The sequence below is a fragment of the Bos taurus genome, chromosome 2 (genome assembly GCF_002263795.3).
Source record: "Bos taurus isolate L1 Dominette 01449 registration number 42190680 breed Hereford chromosome 2, ARS-UCD2.0, whole genome shotgun sequence".
Classification (NCBI taxonomy): domain Eukaryota; kingdom Metazoa; phylum Chordata; class Mammalia; order Artiodactyla; family Bovidae; genus Bos; species Bos taurus.
Window position 1 is genome coordinate 117,019,967 of NC_037329.1, and position 19,638 is coordinate 117,039,604.

Sequence of the window (19,638 nt, forward strand, 5' to 3'; positions counted from 1 at the left end):
TCTTTACCCATCAGTTGTTTTTCTTTCTAAGTTTTGTTTATGTAATAAACATAGTTCTCTGGTGACTATTATCAGCTGGAAACTCTTTCAAAAAAAAAAGCAAGGAAAGTTCTTAAGTTGAACAAGGCATCCCATAAAATTACTCCAAAAGCCCAACCTTGGCATCTTAAGCTTCTTAAAGATTAAAAAGATCTTTAAAAGCTTCTTAAAGATCAATAAGAATATGACAATTAGGGGACTCTTTCTCTTTACTGCAGTTTAGTCTAAGGGTATATTGAAGAGATGAGAAGATATCGCATTTTTAGGAATGCCTAAGAAATACTAGGCTATGGAGAATTGTCATCATGTTCCATATGACTGGGAAAAAAAATAATAAAAGCAGTTTAAGATCATTGGCAGGGTCTGACAATCTTGTCAAATTTTGCATCAATGGACCATGAACCAAAACAAGTAATCTCAGATGCAGAGCATAATATATGCTCTTTCCTGCTAAAATCAGAGACAGTCTAGGATGGTGTTATGTACATAATTTAGCTGAAAGGTAAGAAAGGAGGAGGGAGAGGAGGAGGAGAGCCAAAATGGAGAAAAGCAGATAGAGAGGATAAAGAAAAAAGTATTTTCTGAAGTACAAACTTGGGGGGAAAAGTTAAATTCATATGCTTCATACTATCAGAAAATTAAAACATCCTCCCCCATCACTCTCTCTCTCTCTCCTGACACAGAAATAAACAAAGTCAAATGTAAGACAAGAATTCTGTAATCTATTAAATGCAGGTGCCTCGAAATACATTATCTGTCCACTTCCCTGGGATAGTGTTTGCTCTATTTCAATCATACAGCTCACATTGGACATTCTTTATCTATAAGCAGCCACAAACTTGTTCTGGAATTAGGTAAGGAATGATGTTTTTGCCTTTAGTAAAAAGCCCATTTGCTCACCTTTGAAGGACATGGGCAAGCGTTTCTAGGATTCCTTCCAGGGTTTTGTGCTGGAACTTGCAAACCAAAGCCTCATACAAAGATTTTTCCTTCTGTCTATCCCTCCCTCCATCCTGCTAACAGAAACTTACTGAGTTCCTATTAGGTGATCAGCCCTGTGATAAAGCAAGGGATAAGATGTGAATAAAAGAGAAAAAAATCCCCATCTTATAGACATTTCCACTCCAGAGGCTTATAAAGCTATTACATAATTATACAAATAAATGTATAATTGCAAACCTCAGTGAATGACATGAAGGGAAATTCTAGGATGCTATAGAATCCTGTAATAGAAGGATCTGATTCAAAGTTACAACATACCCTAAGAAAAACAAAGGGCTTCCCTAGTAGCTCAGTTGGTGAAGAATCTGCCTGCAGTGCAGGAGACTCGGGTTCGATCTCTGGGTCAGGAAGATCCCCTGCAGGAGGAAATGGCAACTCACTCCAGGGTTCTTGCCTGGAGAATTCCATGGACAGAGGTGCCTGGCAGGCTACAGTCCATGGGGTCCCAAGAGTCGGACACGACTTAGTGACTAGAGAGAGAGAGAGAGAAGAAAAACAAAACAAAGAGTTCATCTTCGTTCTTTAGGGTAGAGAGAGTATTTCATCCATTGACCACAGCCAATAAAACATTTATGCAAAAAATATCATATTATGTTATTCGTGCTCAAATAAAACTTCTTGGGCCTTTGTTTGCTTTTAAAACTTTTTCTGTTGCTATAAAAAATACTTCAAAAATGAATAGCAAAGATGTTTATTTCTAGTGGCTTCGTATGCTAATTTAAAATAAGCTGGAGGGTTTTAAAAGGAATGAAAATAAAATATCCAAAATAGAGCAAATGCCCTGGATCAGAAGTTAGTGGGTCTTAGTCCCCGTTAAACATGCCCGAGCTGGGCTGCTTTGCCCAAGGTATACAGTGTCTCTGAACCTTAGTTTCTTCATCTCTATATTGAATGCCATACCCACCAATAGGATCCTTCTGAGGGGCTTACGAGTTGACGTTGAGAAAAATGCTTTGTGACCACTGGTATAGAAAGTATTGTACAAAAGTGGAGGAAACAAACGGTTAAAAAATAACACAAGTCTGAATCTCCCCTCTGAGGGGAATTGGTATTGGCTGTCCCAGAAGACTTCATTAGTTATTTGAAAGATGTCGTCCTGTATTTATCTCTAAATTGCTTACTAATCGCTAAGCACATGCTCATGCCCATGTTCTCAGAGCTGATTACGTAGCACGTCACACTTGGTACCCTGAGAAAAATACCAGCAAATGCCTTCTGCAATAAATAACCATATGTGCCCTTACCATCCAAATTTTACTGAGAGAGGAAAATGGCATTGTTTGGAAATATATGCTGGTTGGGTTCTTTTTTTTTTTTCTCCCCCTCTTCAAAGCATATTCAAGGACAATAGAGTGAACCTGGAAATGAGAAAAGTTCAACTTGAAAGAAAATGCCATTTTCCTTGGAGGAGTGAGGTAGTAATTCTTCCTTGAGTTCTTTTCATTAGCAGGCACCCATATTTTCACTTTCAAAGCCTTTATATTTGTGACTGATCCCATGAAGGGCATTGCTCAAGATACACAGGCTCCAGGGCCATCTGCCTTATTTGATTAATGGGGCTATTCTGAGAAATCATGGCCTGGAGGAGACATTTTTAACCAGTTCTGTCAGAAGGAAATCACTTCGTGTTTACCTTCCACGATTTCAGTGCAGGTTCTCCCGAGAGGTACGTGAGATTTTATAAATAGCCATCATTTGCAAAATGTTCCAGAAGATTCTCCTCTGAAATAAGACTATCACACTAAGTAACTCTTTCCATTGTTGACCTCAATGAAGGGGCAGTCATTATCTATAGGTATAGTATTCAAAAATAAAGCAAGATGCTTTTAAACACCATCAAGGAATAAGTCATTGATGATCAAATTTTAACACATGTTTAGAGAGAATTCCCTATTTATTCAATTTTCTATATTTATCTTTAAATTGGAGTATAATTACTTTACTATATATAATTATATATAGTATATATATATAATTTACTATATATAATTCCCTATTTATAATAATTCCCTATTTATTCAATTTAATTTTTAAAATTTATCTTTAAATTGGAGTATTTAAAGATAAATATAAAAAAAATTAAATTGAATAAATAGGGAATTCTCTCTAAACATGTGTTAAAATTGGAGTATAATTACTTTACTATATATAATTATATATAGTATATATATATAATTTACTATATATAATTATTAACGTGGTGTTAATTTCTGCTAAACAACAATATGAATCAGCTATATGTGTACATATATCCCTTCCTCTTGAGCCTGGTGGGATGAATTGAGAGAGCATCATTAACATATACACACTACCATGTGTAAAACCCACTCCAGTGTTCTTGCCTGGAGAATCCCAGGGACAGAGCCTGGTAGGCTGCCGTCTCTGGGGTCGCACAGAGTCGGACACGACTGAAGTAACTTAGCAGCATGTGTAAAACTGGGGCTTCCCTGGTGGCTCAGATGGTAAATAATCTGCCTGCAGTGCAGGAGAGCTGGGTTCGATCCCTGGATGGGGAAGGTCCCCTGGAGAAGGGAACGGCTACCCATTTCAGTATTCCTGCCTGGAGAATTCCATGAACGGAGGAGCCTGGCAGGCTACAATCCATGGGGTCGCAAACAGGAAGACACAATTGAGAGACTAACGCTTTTCATGTGTAAAACAGACACCTATTCAATTTGATCTGTTTTGTCCCTCAGGTTTTCTTTACTTAAAAAAGGAACGCCATATACAATATGAAACTCCTCAGGTTTTTTAATGCAAACATATTTTTTATTAAAGAATGAATGCATTTATGCTAAAGAGTAGTTTACATTTGTCGTGAAGCAGCAAGCGGATCTCCAGAAGGTGTGCTCCCCTCAATACAACTCCATGCTTATTCTACATGCCTTAAGACGGGACCCACACTCGGGGGCACACATACACACACACAAATGCATACACGGACACACAGATACACAGACCAAAACACCAACACCACTTCTCTCTGGATTCTATAAACTCTCATTTAAGGCTTCTGTAAGGTGTCCCAGGGTCCCTGACATGGTTACCAGGATTCAAAACAGACTCTCAGAAAGGAGCAGCAGCACCTGGAAAACTTCCTCTGCTCTCGGCCTTAAATGTGTGGGTTTTCACCAGTACTTTCAATGTCACTCAGTGTTGATTCTTTGCATTTATGGTATTTAAAGATCCATCAAACCAAGAAAACTCAGGCTGTCTTAGTGAAAAGTTCTCATTAGAAATACCCAACAAACTGGCAACTCTGACCCTAAGAGAGCAATCCAATTAGAAGAGAAGAAGGTCAGATTTCCCTTGCGAATGGACATAGGTTCTCTGGATAAGTCTGGTTTATAGAATCCGTTCCCTACTCGAGTGCCATGTTGAGTGATGGGTCAACGCTTCCTTAGTGATACCAGCTCAGATATGAAGCTTGCCGTGAGAGAGTCATCAGATAGGATCATCGACTAAATAAGTTACCATAAATTGCAGTTGAAGAAAGGATAGCCCACATGGGCTTTGTATACTCGATGATTGCTCATTCCCTTTTTCTGGACTTTCTGTGGTGGTGGTTTGAAGCTCCCACATTGTTTGACTGCTTCTTTCATTTCCTGGGTTATTATTGTCTTCCCTTTTGGTGTCCTGCCATGTAGGTTGAGACTGCAATCCTGGAGGGATGGTGTAGTGGATTGGAAGGGCAGAGAGGGTGGATGGGGCAGTGGCGGAAAGGGGCTATTAGTAGTTGCAAGTATTCTAAGAAAATCGATGAAGCGAATACAATAAGAACAGGGTGCTACTGGATACACTATGTAATAAAAGCATTGCCTTTAACTGTGAATTAACTGCCAACTATCAGGTTGTTAGTTATAAAGCTCAATAAAGCTGTGCTGATTTGCTTACTGAGGAGAGAATCTGAAACCAGCCAGGGGAGAGGAGCTCTGCATTGTTCCTTAAGCCCAGAGGCCTCCTCGTCAGCATTAGCACTCACCATCTCCCCCCACAACCAGGGATTCTATAGGTGCATCTGACATTTTAGTTGGGTTTCATAAGGCAAGTTGGAATGGTGCATTGAATATCAACCACAGTATGTTTACCAAGAGTGGGGAAAATCAGCATGGAGAACTACAATGGAGGCATTGGAAAATGAGCCAAAAAAGAAAAAGAAAAGTCTAGAACTTCCCTCCCCATCCACACTCCCACCCTCCTCATAGTCACAGCAGCAGCAGATTTCAATGTAACGTAATTACTTTAATAATACATTTCTTTAGATTTAGAACTGCTCTTCTGAATTTAAAAAGCTTGGTCGGCCAATAATTTGGCAGTCTTTTCATCCCAAATTTGAATCATCGCTTATCCGTCTATCATCTTGAATTCCTTGACCAATGCTGCCTTTGCTGAAGCTCTCTCAGTTCACTCAGCCATCATCAGATTCTAATTCCTGGGATGCTTCTTCTGAGGAGCTGTTCCTGTGGATCCGGCCATCGCTCTTCATACTGTGGAAAGTCTTCTTGAAGGCCTCCATCATGGCGTGGGCCAGCTTCTTGGCCTCCAGCTTGCTCTCGCACTCGACAGCATGGCAGTCCATCTGGTAGGACAGGTCATCATTAATCTCCCTGTAAACCCAGGCGAAGATGTTGGGGCTCACGTTGTGGTCGGCGGTGCAGTAGGCGATGCGGGCCACCTGGAAGGTATCCATATGTACCGTGGCCTCCCCTTTGTGGTCGAGGTGATGGAGCCACACTTGGAATGGTCGGATTTCCAGGAGGGCATTAGCCGGAAAGACGTCTTCTCGGGCTAGTGTGTGCTTCTTCCAGAGCTCGATGACTGGCTTTTCTGTGCAGCCTGACAAAAACTGCATGCCTGTGGTGGGCACCTTACCCAGATAGGTCACCTGCAGACGGAAGAGAAGAAAAAAAAGAGAGAGGTCAACAGTAGGCTCTTGATTCTAGCTGTTCACTCATGTCCCCAAAGAATCACAGTTTCACTCTAGAACAATGGAGAGATATCTTTATTGCCCCTTAAAAGAAGAACTGTTGGGACTTCTCTGGTGGTCCAGTGGTTAAAAATCTGCCATCCAATGCAGGGAATGTGGGTTCGATCCCTGACTGAGGAACTAAGATCCCACATGCCACAGGACAACTAAGCCATATGCCACAATTACAGAGCCTGTGCACCGCAGCTAAGACATGATACAGCTAATAAATACGTAGATAAATATTAAAAAATAATAACTGTTGTCAAAATTTATATTTTTTTCTCCCTAACAAGTTGACCCCTTGACAAAGGTACTGAAATTTTTAAAACAGGGTTAGATTTTTAAAATTTAATTTCTAGAGGACTACTCTCCCTCCCCCAATCTCCTTTTAAACTCAGAATGAATGATTATGATCTTTTACAGGATTTGGCATTTCTTTGAAATTATAAATCCACTTGAAGTTGATTTTTGACCAAACACACACAGACTTTTATGATAAGAAAGAGTCAAAGGAATGTTGCCTCTGAAAAACAAAATCTTTATTAAACTTATCTCCTAGACAGATTCTCTTTGTAAATCTCTCAATGTTTGATTTCACTTAAGCTACTTATTTCTTAGAAAATGCCAAGGACACAAAAACTGTTCTATTTAACTGATGGTCTAAAACATGACTGTTTTCTTGCCAAGGTAATGTTTAAAAATGGAGCAATAACCAGTTGTATTTCAACCCAAACAATTGTTTGTATCGGAGTATAATTGCTTTATAATGTTGTGTTGCAAAATGTATTCTGCTGTATTGCAAAATGAATCAGCTACATGTATATGTGTGTGTGTGTGTGTGTGTGTATCCTCTCCCTCCCCTACACCTCCCTCCCATCTCCCCATTCCACCTCTTTAGGTTATCACAGAGCAGAGCTTTCCACTAACCATTCTACCCATAGTAGTGTATACATGTAAATACTACTCTCCCAGTTTGTCCCACCTGATAAAAATGAAAGACCTACAGATAGGTTAAGATTAAAACCCAGGTTTATCAAATAGCTAAATGAGCAGTACTAAAACTACCAGGCTCCTCTGTCCATGGGATTTTCCAGGCAATAGTACTGGAGTGGATTGCCATTTCCTTCTCCAAAAACAAAGAAAAGTAATTCCAAATGATTCAAATAGTATCCTTTAAAAATTGATTTATAATATACCAAGAAAAGATGTTCACTCTCTCACTTTATTTTTCACTCATCAAGATAGACAGACCCTCTATCACCTGGCACGTGCATTATGCAAACACATAACCCGGCCTGCTGCAGTCCATGGGGTCACAAAGAGTTAGATAAAACTTAGCGACTTATTTGGCTCAAAATAAGAGGCCCAGATTTATATATAATTGGCCAGATATATATAAATAAGAGGCCCAATTATACTCTGGTCTTTTCCAAATACTTTTTAGAAGAGACTAGAAAGAGGTCCAGAGAAATGGTGAGAACTGAGCAAGGACATTTGGCCACAATGATTCTAAATCAATGTTTCTGTTAAGTGGACATTAAAGGCCACACGCAAAAGGTTCAGGACACAGACGCTGAACCCCAGTGCATGTTTTTGTGCTTCACTTCTCTCTTAAACAAGAGTCTGTACTGTCCCTTTAAAGAGATGACTTCTTAGAAAAGAAGCACAAATGCGGCCCATTCTAGAAATATTTCTTAGGAACTTATTATGCACAATGGCAAGGTGCCAGGTGGGCATGGGAGAAGGGGAAGATGGAGAGGTCCAAAATTAACGGGCAGAAAGTAGCTGAATATTTGTTCAGAGTGGCATCTTTGAGCCCAGTGAGGTTGAAAATAAATCCTAGCTCCTCAGTTCACTGAGTGGGTAGTTCTGGAGAAACTGCCAGCCCTTTGCACACACACAGATACAGCTATGATGTGAGGCAGATGGTGGAAAGGGCAGGCAGGCGGTACCACAAAGCTTCTGTTGTTGTTAAGTCATGTCCCACTCTCTGCAACCCCATGGACTGCAGCACAACAGGCTCTTCTGTCCTCCACTATTTCCCAACTTTGTTCAAATTCATGTCCATTGAGTCGGTGATGCTCTCTAAACATCTTATCCTCTGCTGCCCCCATCTCCTTTTGCCATCAGTCTTTTCAGCATCAGGATCTTTTACAATGAGTCAGATCTTCCCAGCAGGTAGCCAAATTATTGGACTTTCAGCATCAGTCCTTCCAATGAATATTCAGGAGTGAGATATTCCTTTAGGATTGACTGGTTTGATCTTCCTGATGTCCAAGGGACTCTCAAGAGTCTTCTCCAGCACCACAGTTCAAAAGCATCAATTCTTCTGGGCTCAGCCTTCTTTATGCTCCAACTCTCACATTCATACATGACTACTGGAAAAGCCAGAGTTTTGACTATACGGACCGAGGCAAGGTGATATATCCACTTTTTAATATGCTGTCTAAGCTTGCCATAGCTTTCCTTCCAAGGAGCAAGTGTCTTTTAGTTTCATGGCTGCAGCTACAGTCCACAGTGATTTTGGAACCCAAGAAAATAAAATCTGTCACTGCTTCCACTTTTTCCCCATCCATTTGCCATGAAGTGATGGGACTTCATGATCCATGAAATCCATGATCTTAGTTTTTTGAATGTTGAGTTACTAGCCAGCCTTTTCACTTTCCTCTTTCACCCTCATTAAGAGGCTCTTTAGGTCCTCTTCACTTTCTGCCATTAGAGTGGTATAATCTGCATATCTGAGGTTATTGATATTTCTCCCGGCAATCTTGATCCCAGCTTGTAATTCATCCAGCCCGGCATTTCACATGATGTACTCTGAGCATTTAACAGAGCCAGTGATGGCACTCACCATGCTTAAGGAACTCCTCTGGGAAGGAGTCAATGGATTTCAAGGCAACAGGGCTTCAGAGCTCAGACAGGAGCCCAGCAACTAGACGGTGAAGGGTAGAAAGGAGCAGGAAGGTAAGTGCTGCAGTGGGGAAAGTCCTCACTTTCTTGGGCACATGGGGCACTCTGGCCTGACCACACATTTGGCCTAGGACGGCCCTGAAGAGGAAACAGATGGTCTATGACCGCTGGATAAAAACAGGCTGAACTTTGAAAAGTGGTCTTGCATACAGTCTGAGGAGTGGGGCCTTCTCTGCTCTGGATGGAATGCCACTGAGGGTCTATAGTCCAATGGGTACCTGGATATGATGGAGGCTGTGAACTTGGAAGACTTTACGGATGCCAGGAAGAAAGACAAGTCAGGGGGCTGCCTAGCAGAAGACTACTCAGGCAGGAAGTGTTGCAACAGCACAACCAGGAAGCAAGGGTGGCCTGACTTAGGAGTGGAGGTGGTGGAAAGGACAGGGGAGACAGATGGGAACGATATTCAGAGATCAAACTGAAAACCCTTGGCAATACACCAAAGCGGGGAAATGACTCAGAAAGATCCTGCAAGTGCCTGCACTCTCCATGGACATGACTGCAGAACAGCTCTTTGTCACTCTGGATTTAAGTCACATTATAAAGAGGGCTTTGTGAGGAAACGCACAACACAAGGTTCTTGACTTACTGAAACATGCTTTCTGTATATGGTATTTATGATACCTTTATTATTCTTAACAACTTCATTATTTTAATTGAGGTGAAATTCACATTACATAATGTTAACCATTTATGATTCAGTGGCATGTAGCCATCAAACTGTTATACAACCATCAGCTCTGTCTCGTTCCAGAGTATTTTTATCACCACCAAAGGAGATCCAGTATCCATTAAGCAGTCACTCTTCACTTTCCCCTTGATCCAGACCATGGAAACCATGAATATGATCTCTGTTGCTAGAGATTTACTATTCTGGAGAGTTCACACAATCGGAATCACAAAATATGTGACCTTCTGTGTCTGGCTTCTTTCACGCAGCATAATGTCTTCAAGGTTCATCTAAGATAAACCGTGTATCAATACCCCTTTATTTTCTATGACATCTTTACTTTTGAAGTAGAAAAGCAAATGGAGGAAACTAGTATGAGAGCTTGAAGTGAAAAGCATTCTTTCTTACTGTCCCCTGAGACTAGAAATAGCTATGTTTATATCTGTTATATTTGATAGAAACATTCTTCAGATGGAGACAATCTCCTTTGATGTGCTTTCATCTCTCTCTCTTCCTCTCTCTCACACACACACAATTTTTAAAAAATTATACAGTGATTTCTATCATGATATAAAGAATACATTTTTAAAACTTTGTTACAATAAGTTGTTTATGATTCCTTCCAATGAAAAGCAGTAATAGTAAAATTAGTAATAATAACATTTTGACAACTAAGGAAAAATGTATTCCTCATAAATATTCATTATTTAAAAACTAAAGGTTTGAAGGAAAATAACGTTTTATTTTTGGAAGTTTGCTTGAGAGAAGCATAGAGCTGAGGTGATTAGCTTAAAGAGTTTAATAAGACAACAATGAATGCTCTGTAATAATATGTAGACATTTCTTCAAAAAACAATTTTAAAACACTGAGGTTCAACATACACACAGATGTAATCTCCTGGTACTAAACTTACCAGGAAAGTAATCTCAGCGGCCTGTTTTTACTATCACCTAAACAACATGGGGTCGCTAAGAGTCGGACACGACTGAGCGACTTCACTTTCACTTTTCACTTTCATGCATTGGAGAAGGAAATGGCAACCCACTCCAGTGTTCTTGCCTGGAGAATCCCAGGGACGGGGGAGCCTGGCGGGCTGCCGTCTATGTGGTCGCACAGAGTCGGACACGACTGAAGTGACTTAGCAGCAGCAAACAACTCACTAAGCATCAAGTCCCACATCATTGTTTACATAGGTCTGCAGCCAAATCAAGTCACACACTGAACAGTAACAAGAAATACTTGCATCACATTTTAGGCAAAAAGCACTGTGTCTACCAGATCCATCAACAGTCCTGTAGGTAAGAATGGAATTTTATTATCACTAACCTGGATTTTTTTAATTGGAATATAATTGCTTTACATTGTGTTCATATCTGCCATGAAACAAAGTGAATCAGCTATATGTATACACCTATCCCCTCCCTCTTGGGCTCCTTTCCACCCCACCCCACCCCAACTGTCTCAGCCCACTAGGTCAGCTCAGAGCACTGAGCTGAGCTCCCTGCGCTATACAGCAACTTCCCACTAGCTATCTGTTTACACATGGAAGGGTGTAAAGGTCAATTTTAATCTCCCAACCTATATTTAAAGACAAGAACTGCAGATCAGGTGGTGGTTCCGGGTACACAGTGTATACTACAAAGTGTTGGGAATTGAGCAATATTGTGATGATCTAGGAAAGCTGCACATAAAAGACAGCCTAAAAAGACACTCGTTCAATTCTTAGACCACTTTATTATTATATGAGAATCATTTCCATGTAGCTTCACTTTTCAGCCATTTATTCATCTTTCCCATCTTGGAGCTGTAAGAGAAATTTTAACATTGTATGAACACCCTAGAAACCATGAGTCTTCCCGAAGAAAGAATCACATTCTATTGTCTGGTGCTTTTGTAAATGACACTCCCTTCCATGCCTGGGCATTTCTTAAAACTTTGTTCTCGTTTTATAACTGCAGAAAATAAGGTTCAAAAACCCAAACTTCTCAGGTAAAATGGAACACAAAAAATAAGGAAATATATATTTATATGCATCATGTAAATATACATTATATACTTTTACAGATATTTATTATATATGATCTGTTTATAGTCCATGGGATTTCCCAGGTGAGAATACTGGGGTGGGTTGCCATTTCCTTCACCAGGAAATCTTCCCAACTCAGGATCGAACTCAGTCTCCTGCATTGGCAGGCAGATTCTTTACTGAGCCACCGGGGAAGCCCATGTATATATTATCTGGTTTCTAAAACTCAAACACATATAATCTATTTACAATGAAACCAAAGATTCAAGAGGGAGGGGACATATGTACACCTATAGCTGATTCATATTGATATTTGACAGAAAACAACAAAATTCTGTAAAGTAATTATCCTTCAATTAAAAAATAAATTAATTTAAAAAAATTTTCAATCTAAAGAGTTTCAGACTTTTGGCATCTTTCCAAAAGTTTCCTGTGAACAGAGAGGCATAAACATGTTCTAACAGCACTAATCCTGAATATTCCATTAGCTTCATCTCACAAAGTATCACTAAGCCTGCAGATGGAGACGGGCTAAGAGCGGATTATGCGATGACGCCTCTCAACTGCGATATTGACAAGGGCCAACTTTCACACCAACTGTTTGCTGGGGCACTGCAACTTACATCTACTTTTAACTGGGATTTGCCACGGAGGCCAGAGGCTGCAGTGAACAGACATGCCCTTCCTCCAAGCACAGAATTAGCAAACATACATCTACAACACCAGAGAAAGGCTGATTCTCCAGTGATGGCAGCTCCAGTCCTGCTGCTTAGCAATACCAGGGTTTCGGCAAGGCTCTTAGCTGTGTCCTCTCTTTGATAAAAACGCACTGCATGTGTGTATGCTAGGTCACTTCAGTGTGTCTGACTCTGCAACTCTATGGACTGTAGCCCACCAGGCTCCTTTGTCCATAGGATTCTCCAGGCAAGAATATTGGAATGGGATGCCATGTCCTCCTCCAGAGGATCTTCCCAACCAGGGATTGAACACCTGTCTCTCACATTTTCTGCACTGGCAGGCAGGTTCTTATCACTAGTGCCACCTGGGAAGTCCCCCCAAAAAATACACTGCTGCTGCTAAGTCGCTTCAGTCATGTCCAACTCTGTGCGACCCCACAGACGGCAGCCCACCAGGCTCCCCCGTCCCTGAGATTCTCCAGGCAAGAACACTGGAGTGGGTTGCCATTTCCTTCTCCAATGCATGAAAGTGAAAAGTGAAAGTGAAGTCGCTCAGTCGTATCCGACTCTTAGCGACCCCATGGACTGCAGCCTACCAGGCTCCTCCATCCATGGGATTTTCCAGGCAAGAGTACTGGAGTGGGGTGCCATTGCCTTCTCCCCAAAAATACACTAACCCTGCCCAAACCTTCCTAAACAGTCCCAGTAATGAGCTGCTCTCCGCTTCCTATAAGGTGTGGCCAACACAAAGCATAAATTAGGGAGTGTAACTTATGCCCTGGGTAAACCTTGGGAAGTCAATGTAACTCTACTTTGTTACCTTTGGGGAACTGATAGCTTTGTCTGAAATCCCATGAGATTACATCAATTAAAAGAATATGTTAATAATTTGCGTGTGTGCTTAGTCACTCATTGGTATCCAACTCTTTGTGACCCTTGGACTGTAGCCTGCCAGGCTCCTCTGTCCATGGGATTCTCCAGGCTTAAGAATACTGGAGTGGGTTGCCATTTCCTCCTCCAGGGTATCTTCCCAACCCAGGGATCAAACCCAGGTCTCCTGCCTTGCAGGCAAATTCTTTACCACCTGAGCATCCCTCGAAGCTCAGACGGTTAATAATTTGGTATATCCTTAGAGCAGGGATCCCCACCCTCTGGGATCTAATGCCTGAAGATCTGAGGTGGAGCTGATGTCACAATAATAGAAATCAAGTGCACGATCAACATCATGTGTTTGAGTCATCCCTCCCCCATCCATGGAAAAACTGTCCTCCATGAAACTGGTCCTTGGTGCCAAAAATAGTTGGAGATTGCCGCCTTAAGGAAATATAGGAAAAGAATTATCTGAATGTTTCCCTAGAAATGGAATAAAAAGAATTCTCTAAGTAGAGTTTCCTTGAAAATGGAATGCAAAAATGATAAAATGAGGCATCAAGACAGTCTCCCCTCAGAACGACCCCTTTAAATCAGCCCGGCTATCATCCTAACTGGCCCGAGTTCCGGAATTCTGTCTCTGAGCCCTTTCCCCTAATATGCCAATTATTTACTACCTGCCTGCAGATTTCCTAATTCTCCTATTAAGTTCCCCAGTGTCTGGCATTCACCCATACTGTTGACTATAAGTCAGTGGAAAAAAAAAAAAAAATTCAGGCTTTAAAGTGATTTTTTCTTTAATTTTTTATATTTAGTTTAACAGAACTGTGCCTTATGGCTCTGCTTTTCAAGGGAAATAAATAAAAAGTATTTTAAAAATTAATTCTCTCAAAATACCAAAGATTTAGTGATGCTCTGCATGCAGCCGCACCCTCTTTGCTTATGGGACCACAGAGAACATGTGTCTCAATAAATAGAAACCCTGAAATATGGGGTTTTAGCCAGGTATCCTCTTATGTCAACACTCCAGCAGGGATTTACTCTAAATATACATATAGAGAGATCCCTTCTTGCCCCAGTCTTCCTCGTGTGGGAGACTTGTTTGCACACCCCTCTCCAGGCACGTCCTCCTTGTGAGCGAGAACACAGGACTCAATGTGCAAGGCTGCCTCGAGGCTTCTACCACTGACATAGCTAAGCACCGATGGCGGGTCTGTGAATGAGTACCCTGTCATCTTGGCCATCTATGAAAGAGGTGAATGTTTTCTCCATGAATAAGTCCCTTCTGAGCCTCATTCTCAGGAGCCGCAAGCTTCCAGAGTCGCAAAGCAGATGAGAAACACAGAGTCACGAAATTGTTCCCTAAACGTCCAGAATGGTAGACAGACATTTTTCAAGATAACTTCCCGAGGTGCTGCGACAAAGGGACTTGGAAGAAGACGAGAAGATTCTTCAGGAGGAGTCACAACCCATTGGAAATAAATGCTGGAATCTTTCCCATGGTTGCAGAAACAGGCTTTGGGCAAGAAACTTATTAAGAATGAATCATTCAGAGAGAAATAAACAAACAGAGAAAAAAAAAATGAAAAGTTTTCCCCTCTGTGTCATTCAATGGCATAAACCAATGCCCAGACACAGACGTCTGTAATGCGTGTGAATAGGCTTTGCCCAGTCCCAGTTTAAGTATTTGAGGATATTCGTGGCATGCGAAAATGTGGAGAGGCCATGGAGCCAAGGGGCCCGCCAGAGTGTCTGCATCATTAAGAGTGTCAGATCAGGAGAGACCAGTGTCCTCAGAATCTCTGCTTCCCACCCATGAGTTTTCCAACACCCCAGCCAGCTCTCCATTCATGAATCACTGTTCCCACCTCTGTGGCAAAACAACCCTGGTTTCCCGATGTGCATCCTACTGGCAGAGCCGGCACCATTCCATTCCTTCCTCTTGGTGGCCTGTCTGTATTTCATTCTGGCCTGAAACCGCCTTGGTGAGGACCCAGGATCATCTCCCCTTAGATTGTACAGCCAGACGGAAAGGGTGATAACAGAGGTCCCTGAAGGACGGTAGGAGATGGATGATGACCTAAGAAACCAAGAACCTGGTTTGCTGCAGTCTTCAACCTTCAAGGCTGGATAAGCCCAACTACCTGACTTCAGAGGCTCAACTTTGGTTCACTTTACTATGTGGCTTCTCTGAGAAGACACGTCAAGAACAAAGATTCTCCAGAGGCCTTTCTTGGGATATAAAAGATCTTTTTGTCCTTCGTTGTCTGTAGGAGACTTCCTTTCCCCTGCTAACATAAAACAACATGATACAAACACAGGAAGGAGAACACGTAACTGGGAATTCTAACAGCCTGTGGGTTATAAGGCGGAAGATGAGACAAAGAGCCGCTCATACTCCTGGGCCAAATTCCAGAGCCAAGCTCTTCTGTTCTCACATTAATTCCCTTTTGCACACTTCAGAGAAAAGGTAAAGGACAAAATCCTGAGATTTATGATGCAGGCTTGAATCTACTCCTTCCTGGCTGGTCACAGAGAAGCAAGGATCCACTAGGCACTCTGAAGAGTGGGGATGCATCCAACATGCCAATGACCTAACAATTCATAATGCAAGACCAAAGTGATGCTAACTATAACCTTGAACTTGTATAACATGCTTTAAACCACGAAGACAACATCAAAGGATTAATACTGCTCACAGTGAAATCTATGAAGTTATTGTGAGAAAAATGAAAGTGATAAGCTTTGGCTTGAAAAGTAGATTTGTTTATCCTGTATGTTCATTTGATAACTATTCATTGAACACCTACCAGGAACCAGGTATAAACTGATAAAAGCCCTCTGCCTTCTTGGGGCTGACACTCCAGCTAAACAGAAGATGCTTATGACTGAGTTTATAGAACTCAAAGTTATGTAGACAAGGCCGGTATCAGGGAGGAGAACACGTATGGGCTTCTAAGAGTGCTTCTGATGAACTGGAAAACTTCTCTTGGGTTTAAAAAAGCCTTTTCACTTCATACAGCATAACTCGGACCGAAAAAGTCCTCATTTAGATTCTATTCCTTGGCGCAAGCTGTGCCACATGCAGGGTTATTAGTCTTTACATTCACTGTGGTTTGGCTTCCTGAGATGCTACTGTGGTAGAGGATCAGGCAGGCTGATGGCTTCAGAAGAGTGCCAAGGGAGAGGGGAATCAGACGGGAACTAGGAAATCAAGGACTTAGGAGATATAAGGCCTACCCTGCCTCCTGAACAAGATAGACTGGCAGCTAGAATGCCGTGGATATTTTACATTGAATGGACAGGTAGCATACCTGGCCTCACTTGACACCTGTGTTTCATTCTCAGGATGACACCTGAAACATTCTCAGGATATTTCAGGCACATCAAACTGACTTGTCTTCATTGAAATCTTATAGTAACATTTAAGTTGCTTTATTCTACTTTTCTATTCTGGTATTCTTTGCCCTCTTCTTTTATTTGAGAGATCCAAACAAGTTTTCCCAACCTACTCACAATCATTCCAATAAATTTCTAATACATAGAATACACAGAAGAACTATACAAAAAAGACCCAGATAACCACGATGATGTGGTCACTCACCTAGAGCCGGACATCCTGGAGTGCAAAGCCAAGCGGGCCTTAGGAATCATCACTGCAAACAAAGCTAGTGGAGGTGATGGAATTCCAGCTGAGTTATTTCAAATCCTAAAAGATGATGCTATGAAAGTGCTGCATGCAATATGTCAGCAAATTTGGAAAACTCAGCAGTGGCCACAGGACTGGAAAAGGTCAGTTTTCATTCCAATCCCAAAGAAAGGCAATGCCAAAGAATGTTCAAACTACCACATAATTGTACTCATCTCACATGCTAGCAAAGTAATGCTCAAAATTCTCCAAGCCAGGTTTCAGCAATACATGAGCCATGAACTTCCAAATGTTCAAGCTGGATTTAGAAAAGGCAGAGGAACCAGAGATCAAATTGCCAATATACACTGGATCATCAAAAAAAGCAAGAGAGTTTCAGAAAAACAGGTACTTCTGCTTTACTGACTATGCCAAAGCCTTTGACTGTGTGGATCACAACAAACTATGGGAAATTCTTAAAGAGATGGGAACGCCAGACCACCTGACCTACCTCCTGAGAAATCTGTATGCACATCAAGAAGCAACAGTTAGAACTGGGCATGGAAAAACAGACTAGTTCCAAATGGGGAAAGGAGTACCTCAAGGCTGTGTAATGTCACCCTGCTTACGTATCTTACATGCAGAGTACATCATGTGAAACGCTGGACTGGATGAAGCACAAGCTGGAATCAAGATTACTGGGAGAAATATAAATAACCTCAGATATACAGATGACACCACTCTTATGGCAGAAACGGAAGAGAAACTAAAGAGCCTCTTGATGAAAATGACAGAGGACAGTAAAGAGCTAGTTTAAAATCAACACTCAAAAAATGAAGATCATGGCATCCAGTCCTATCACTTCACAGAAAATAAATTGGGGAAACAATGAAAACAGTGACAGACTTTATTTTCTTGGGCTCCAAAATCACTGCAGATGGTGATTGCAGCTATGGAATTAAAAGATGTTTGCTCCTTGGAAGAAATGCTATGACAAACCTAGACAGAATATTAAAAAGCAGAGACATTACTTTGCCAACAAAGGTCTGTCTAGTCAAGGCTATGGTTTTTCCAGTGATCATGTATGGATGTGAGAGCTGGACTATAAAGAAAGCTGAGAGCTGAAGAATTGCTGCTTTTGAACTGTGGTGTTGGAGAAGACTCTTGAGAGTCCCTTGGACTGCAAGGAGATCCAACCAGTCCATCCTAAAGGAAATCAGTCCTGAATATTCATTGGAAGGACTGATGTTGAAGCTGAAGCTCCAGTTCTTTGGCCACCTGATGCAAAGAACTGACTCACTGGAGTAGACCCTGATGCTGGGAAAGATTGAAGGCAGGAGGAAAAGAGGACTATAGCAGATGAGATGGTTGGATGGCACAACTGACTCGATGAGTTTGAGCAAGTTCCAGGAGTTGGTGATGGACAGGGAAGCCTAGCATGCTTCTCCATCCTCAGCCCTTCAGTCTCCTGAGAGTCATCCCTAAGAGGCCCAGATGATTGTGGTTAAAAACTAGGGTTTAATTCTCCAAAGTAAGTCTTGGATACCATTCTGGCACCTATTTTTGGCAGCTCTGCCTCACCCTTATCAGGATAAAAGTAGACCCGGCTATCCTATGGCTAGACAAGGATGAGGACCAATTGTGGCCATTCCCCATAATACCTGCAATGTCTTTTGCCTTATATCTATTTAGCCAGGCTTGATCAGCTGACTAAGAGGGTGAGCAAGGCTGTCTAGGGGAAGCCTGCCTCTGACTTTAACAGAGGGGCTAGTGATGACCCAGAAAGGCTTACAGACTTATTCTTAATATTTTTTCCAATAGTAGCAACAATGCTGGCAGTAGAAGGTAGATTTTATAAAACGCACACCCTCTGGGGCACATTTATGCATATGCCTTTGTTTAGTGCTATTTACTTATTTCAGTAGCTTTCCTAATGTCACACATACTGAGAATACTTTCTTGTTGTTAAGCAGTTCTTCCCAAGTATCTGCATGAGTTATGCTGATAGAATCTATAAAAATATTAATAAAAATTTTACTGGGAGATACAGTTTCTTTTTATTATGTAAATTTCTGTCATGGGAGAAAAACAAATTTACTAAGACCCAATATCAAGAAACAATTATGTGCTATTTTTGTACTCTAACAAAGAGATGAACACTGCTTCAGCTGTTAAATACAGCATGTGTCGTACAATTAGAAACTTAAGTGACAGATTTATTTCTGTTATTCATATTACAACTTAGTTCCACTGATGCAGAGTGCTTTGAGATGTGGGGTCCCATCTTGCATTTATCAAGCAGTCCCAGTGTGCAATTTGCCCTGTCAGTTGGCTCTTGGATGTGTGAAGCTTGGAAATATTGTCATTGTCACTGTCAAAGACAGAAGCAATTTATCTGGAAGGCACTGAAGTGTGCTTCAGAAGACAAAGTCACTTAATAAAAATGACACCACATTAAAACATACATTCCCTCATCTGGCCCCTTCTGGTAAGCTGGACCAAGGATGGTTAAACCACTGTTCTACTCAATGGCACAAGAACAATTTATTTTGTGACAAGTCTGATAGCTCCCCTTCTGCATTCTAATCAGTGGAATATACCAGAAAGAAATTCAGTAGAGCTCTCTAGGGTCTAAAATGTTCACAATGAGAAAATTCTCTAAATGACAAATCAATATCAAGCACACTGCTTGAGGGTTATCCTGACAAATGGATCCAAGGGACAAACACTGGGGTCCTTGTAGCACTGTATCAATTCATTTTCCTTAGCACACAATTGGTTGGGAA

The 19,638-nt window shown here is 41.3% G+C and overlaps 1 protein-coding gene across 3 annotated transcripts in view; it reads right to left on the reverse strand.

Annotated features, from left to right (window-relative positions):
• Nucleotides 1-3,788: 3,788 nt before the first annotated feature.
• Nucleotides 3,789-19,638, reverse strand: part of PID1 (phosphotyrosine interaction domain containing 1) — a 266,629-nt gene continuing 250,779 nt past the window's right edge. For all 3 annotated transcript variants that reach the window (NM_001079584.3, XM_059892965.1, XM_059892963.1), the window contains one exon: nt 3,789-5,926. In NM_001079584.3, the coding sequence (NP_001073052.2) occupies nt 5,450-5,926 (477 nt within the window). In that variant the 3' untranslated portion in view covers nt 3,789-5,449. The remainder of the gene's footprint in view (nt 5,927-19,638) is intronic.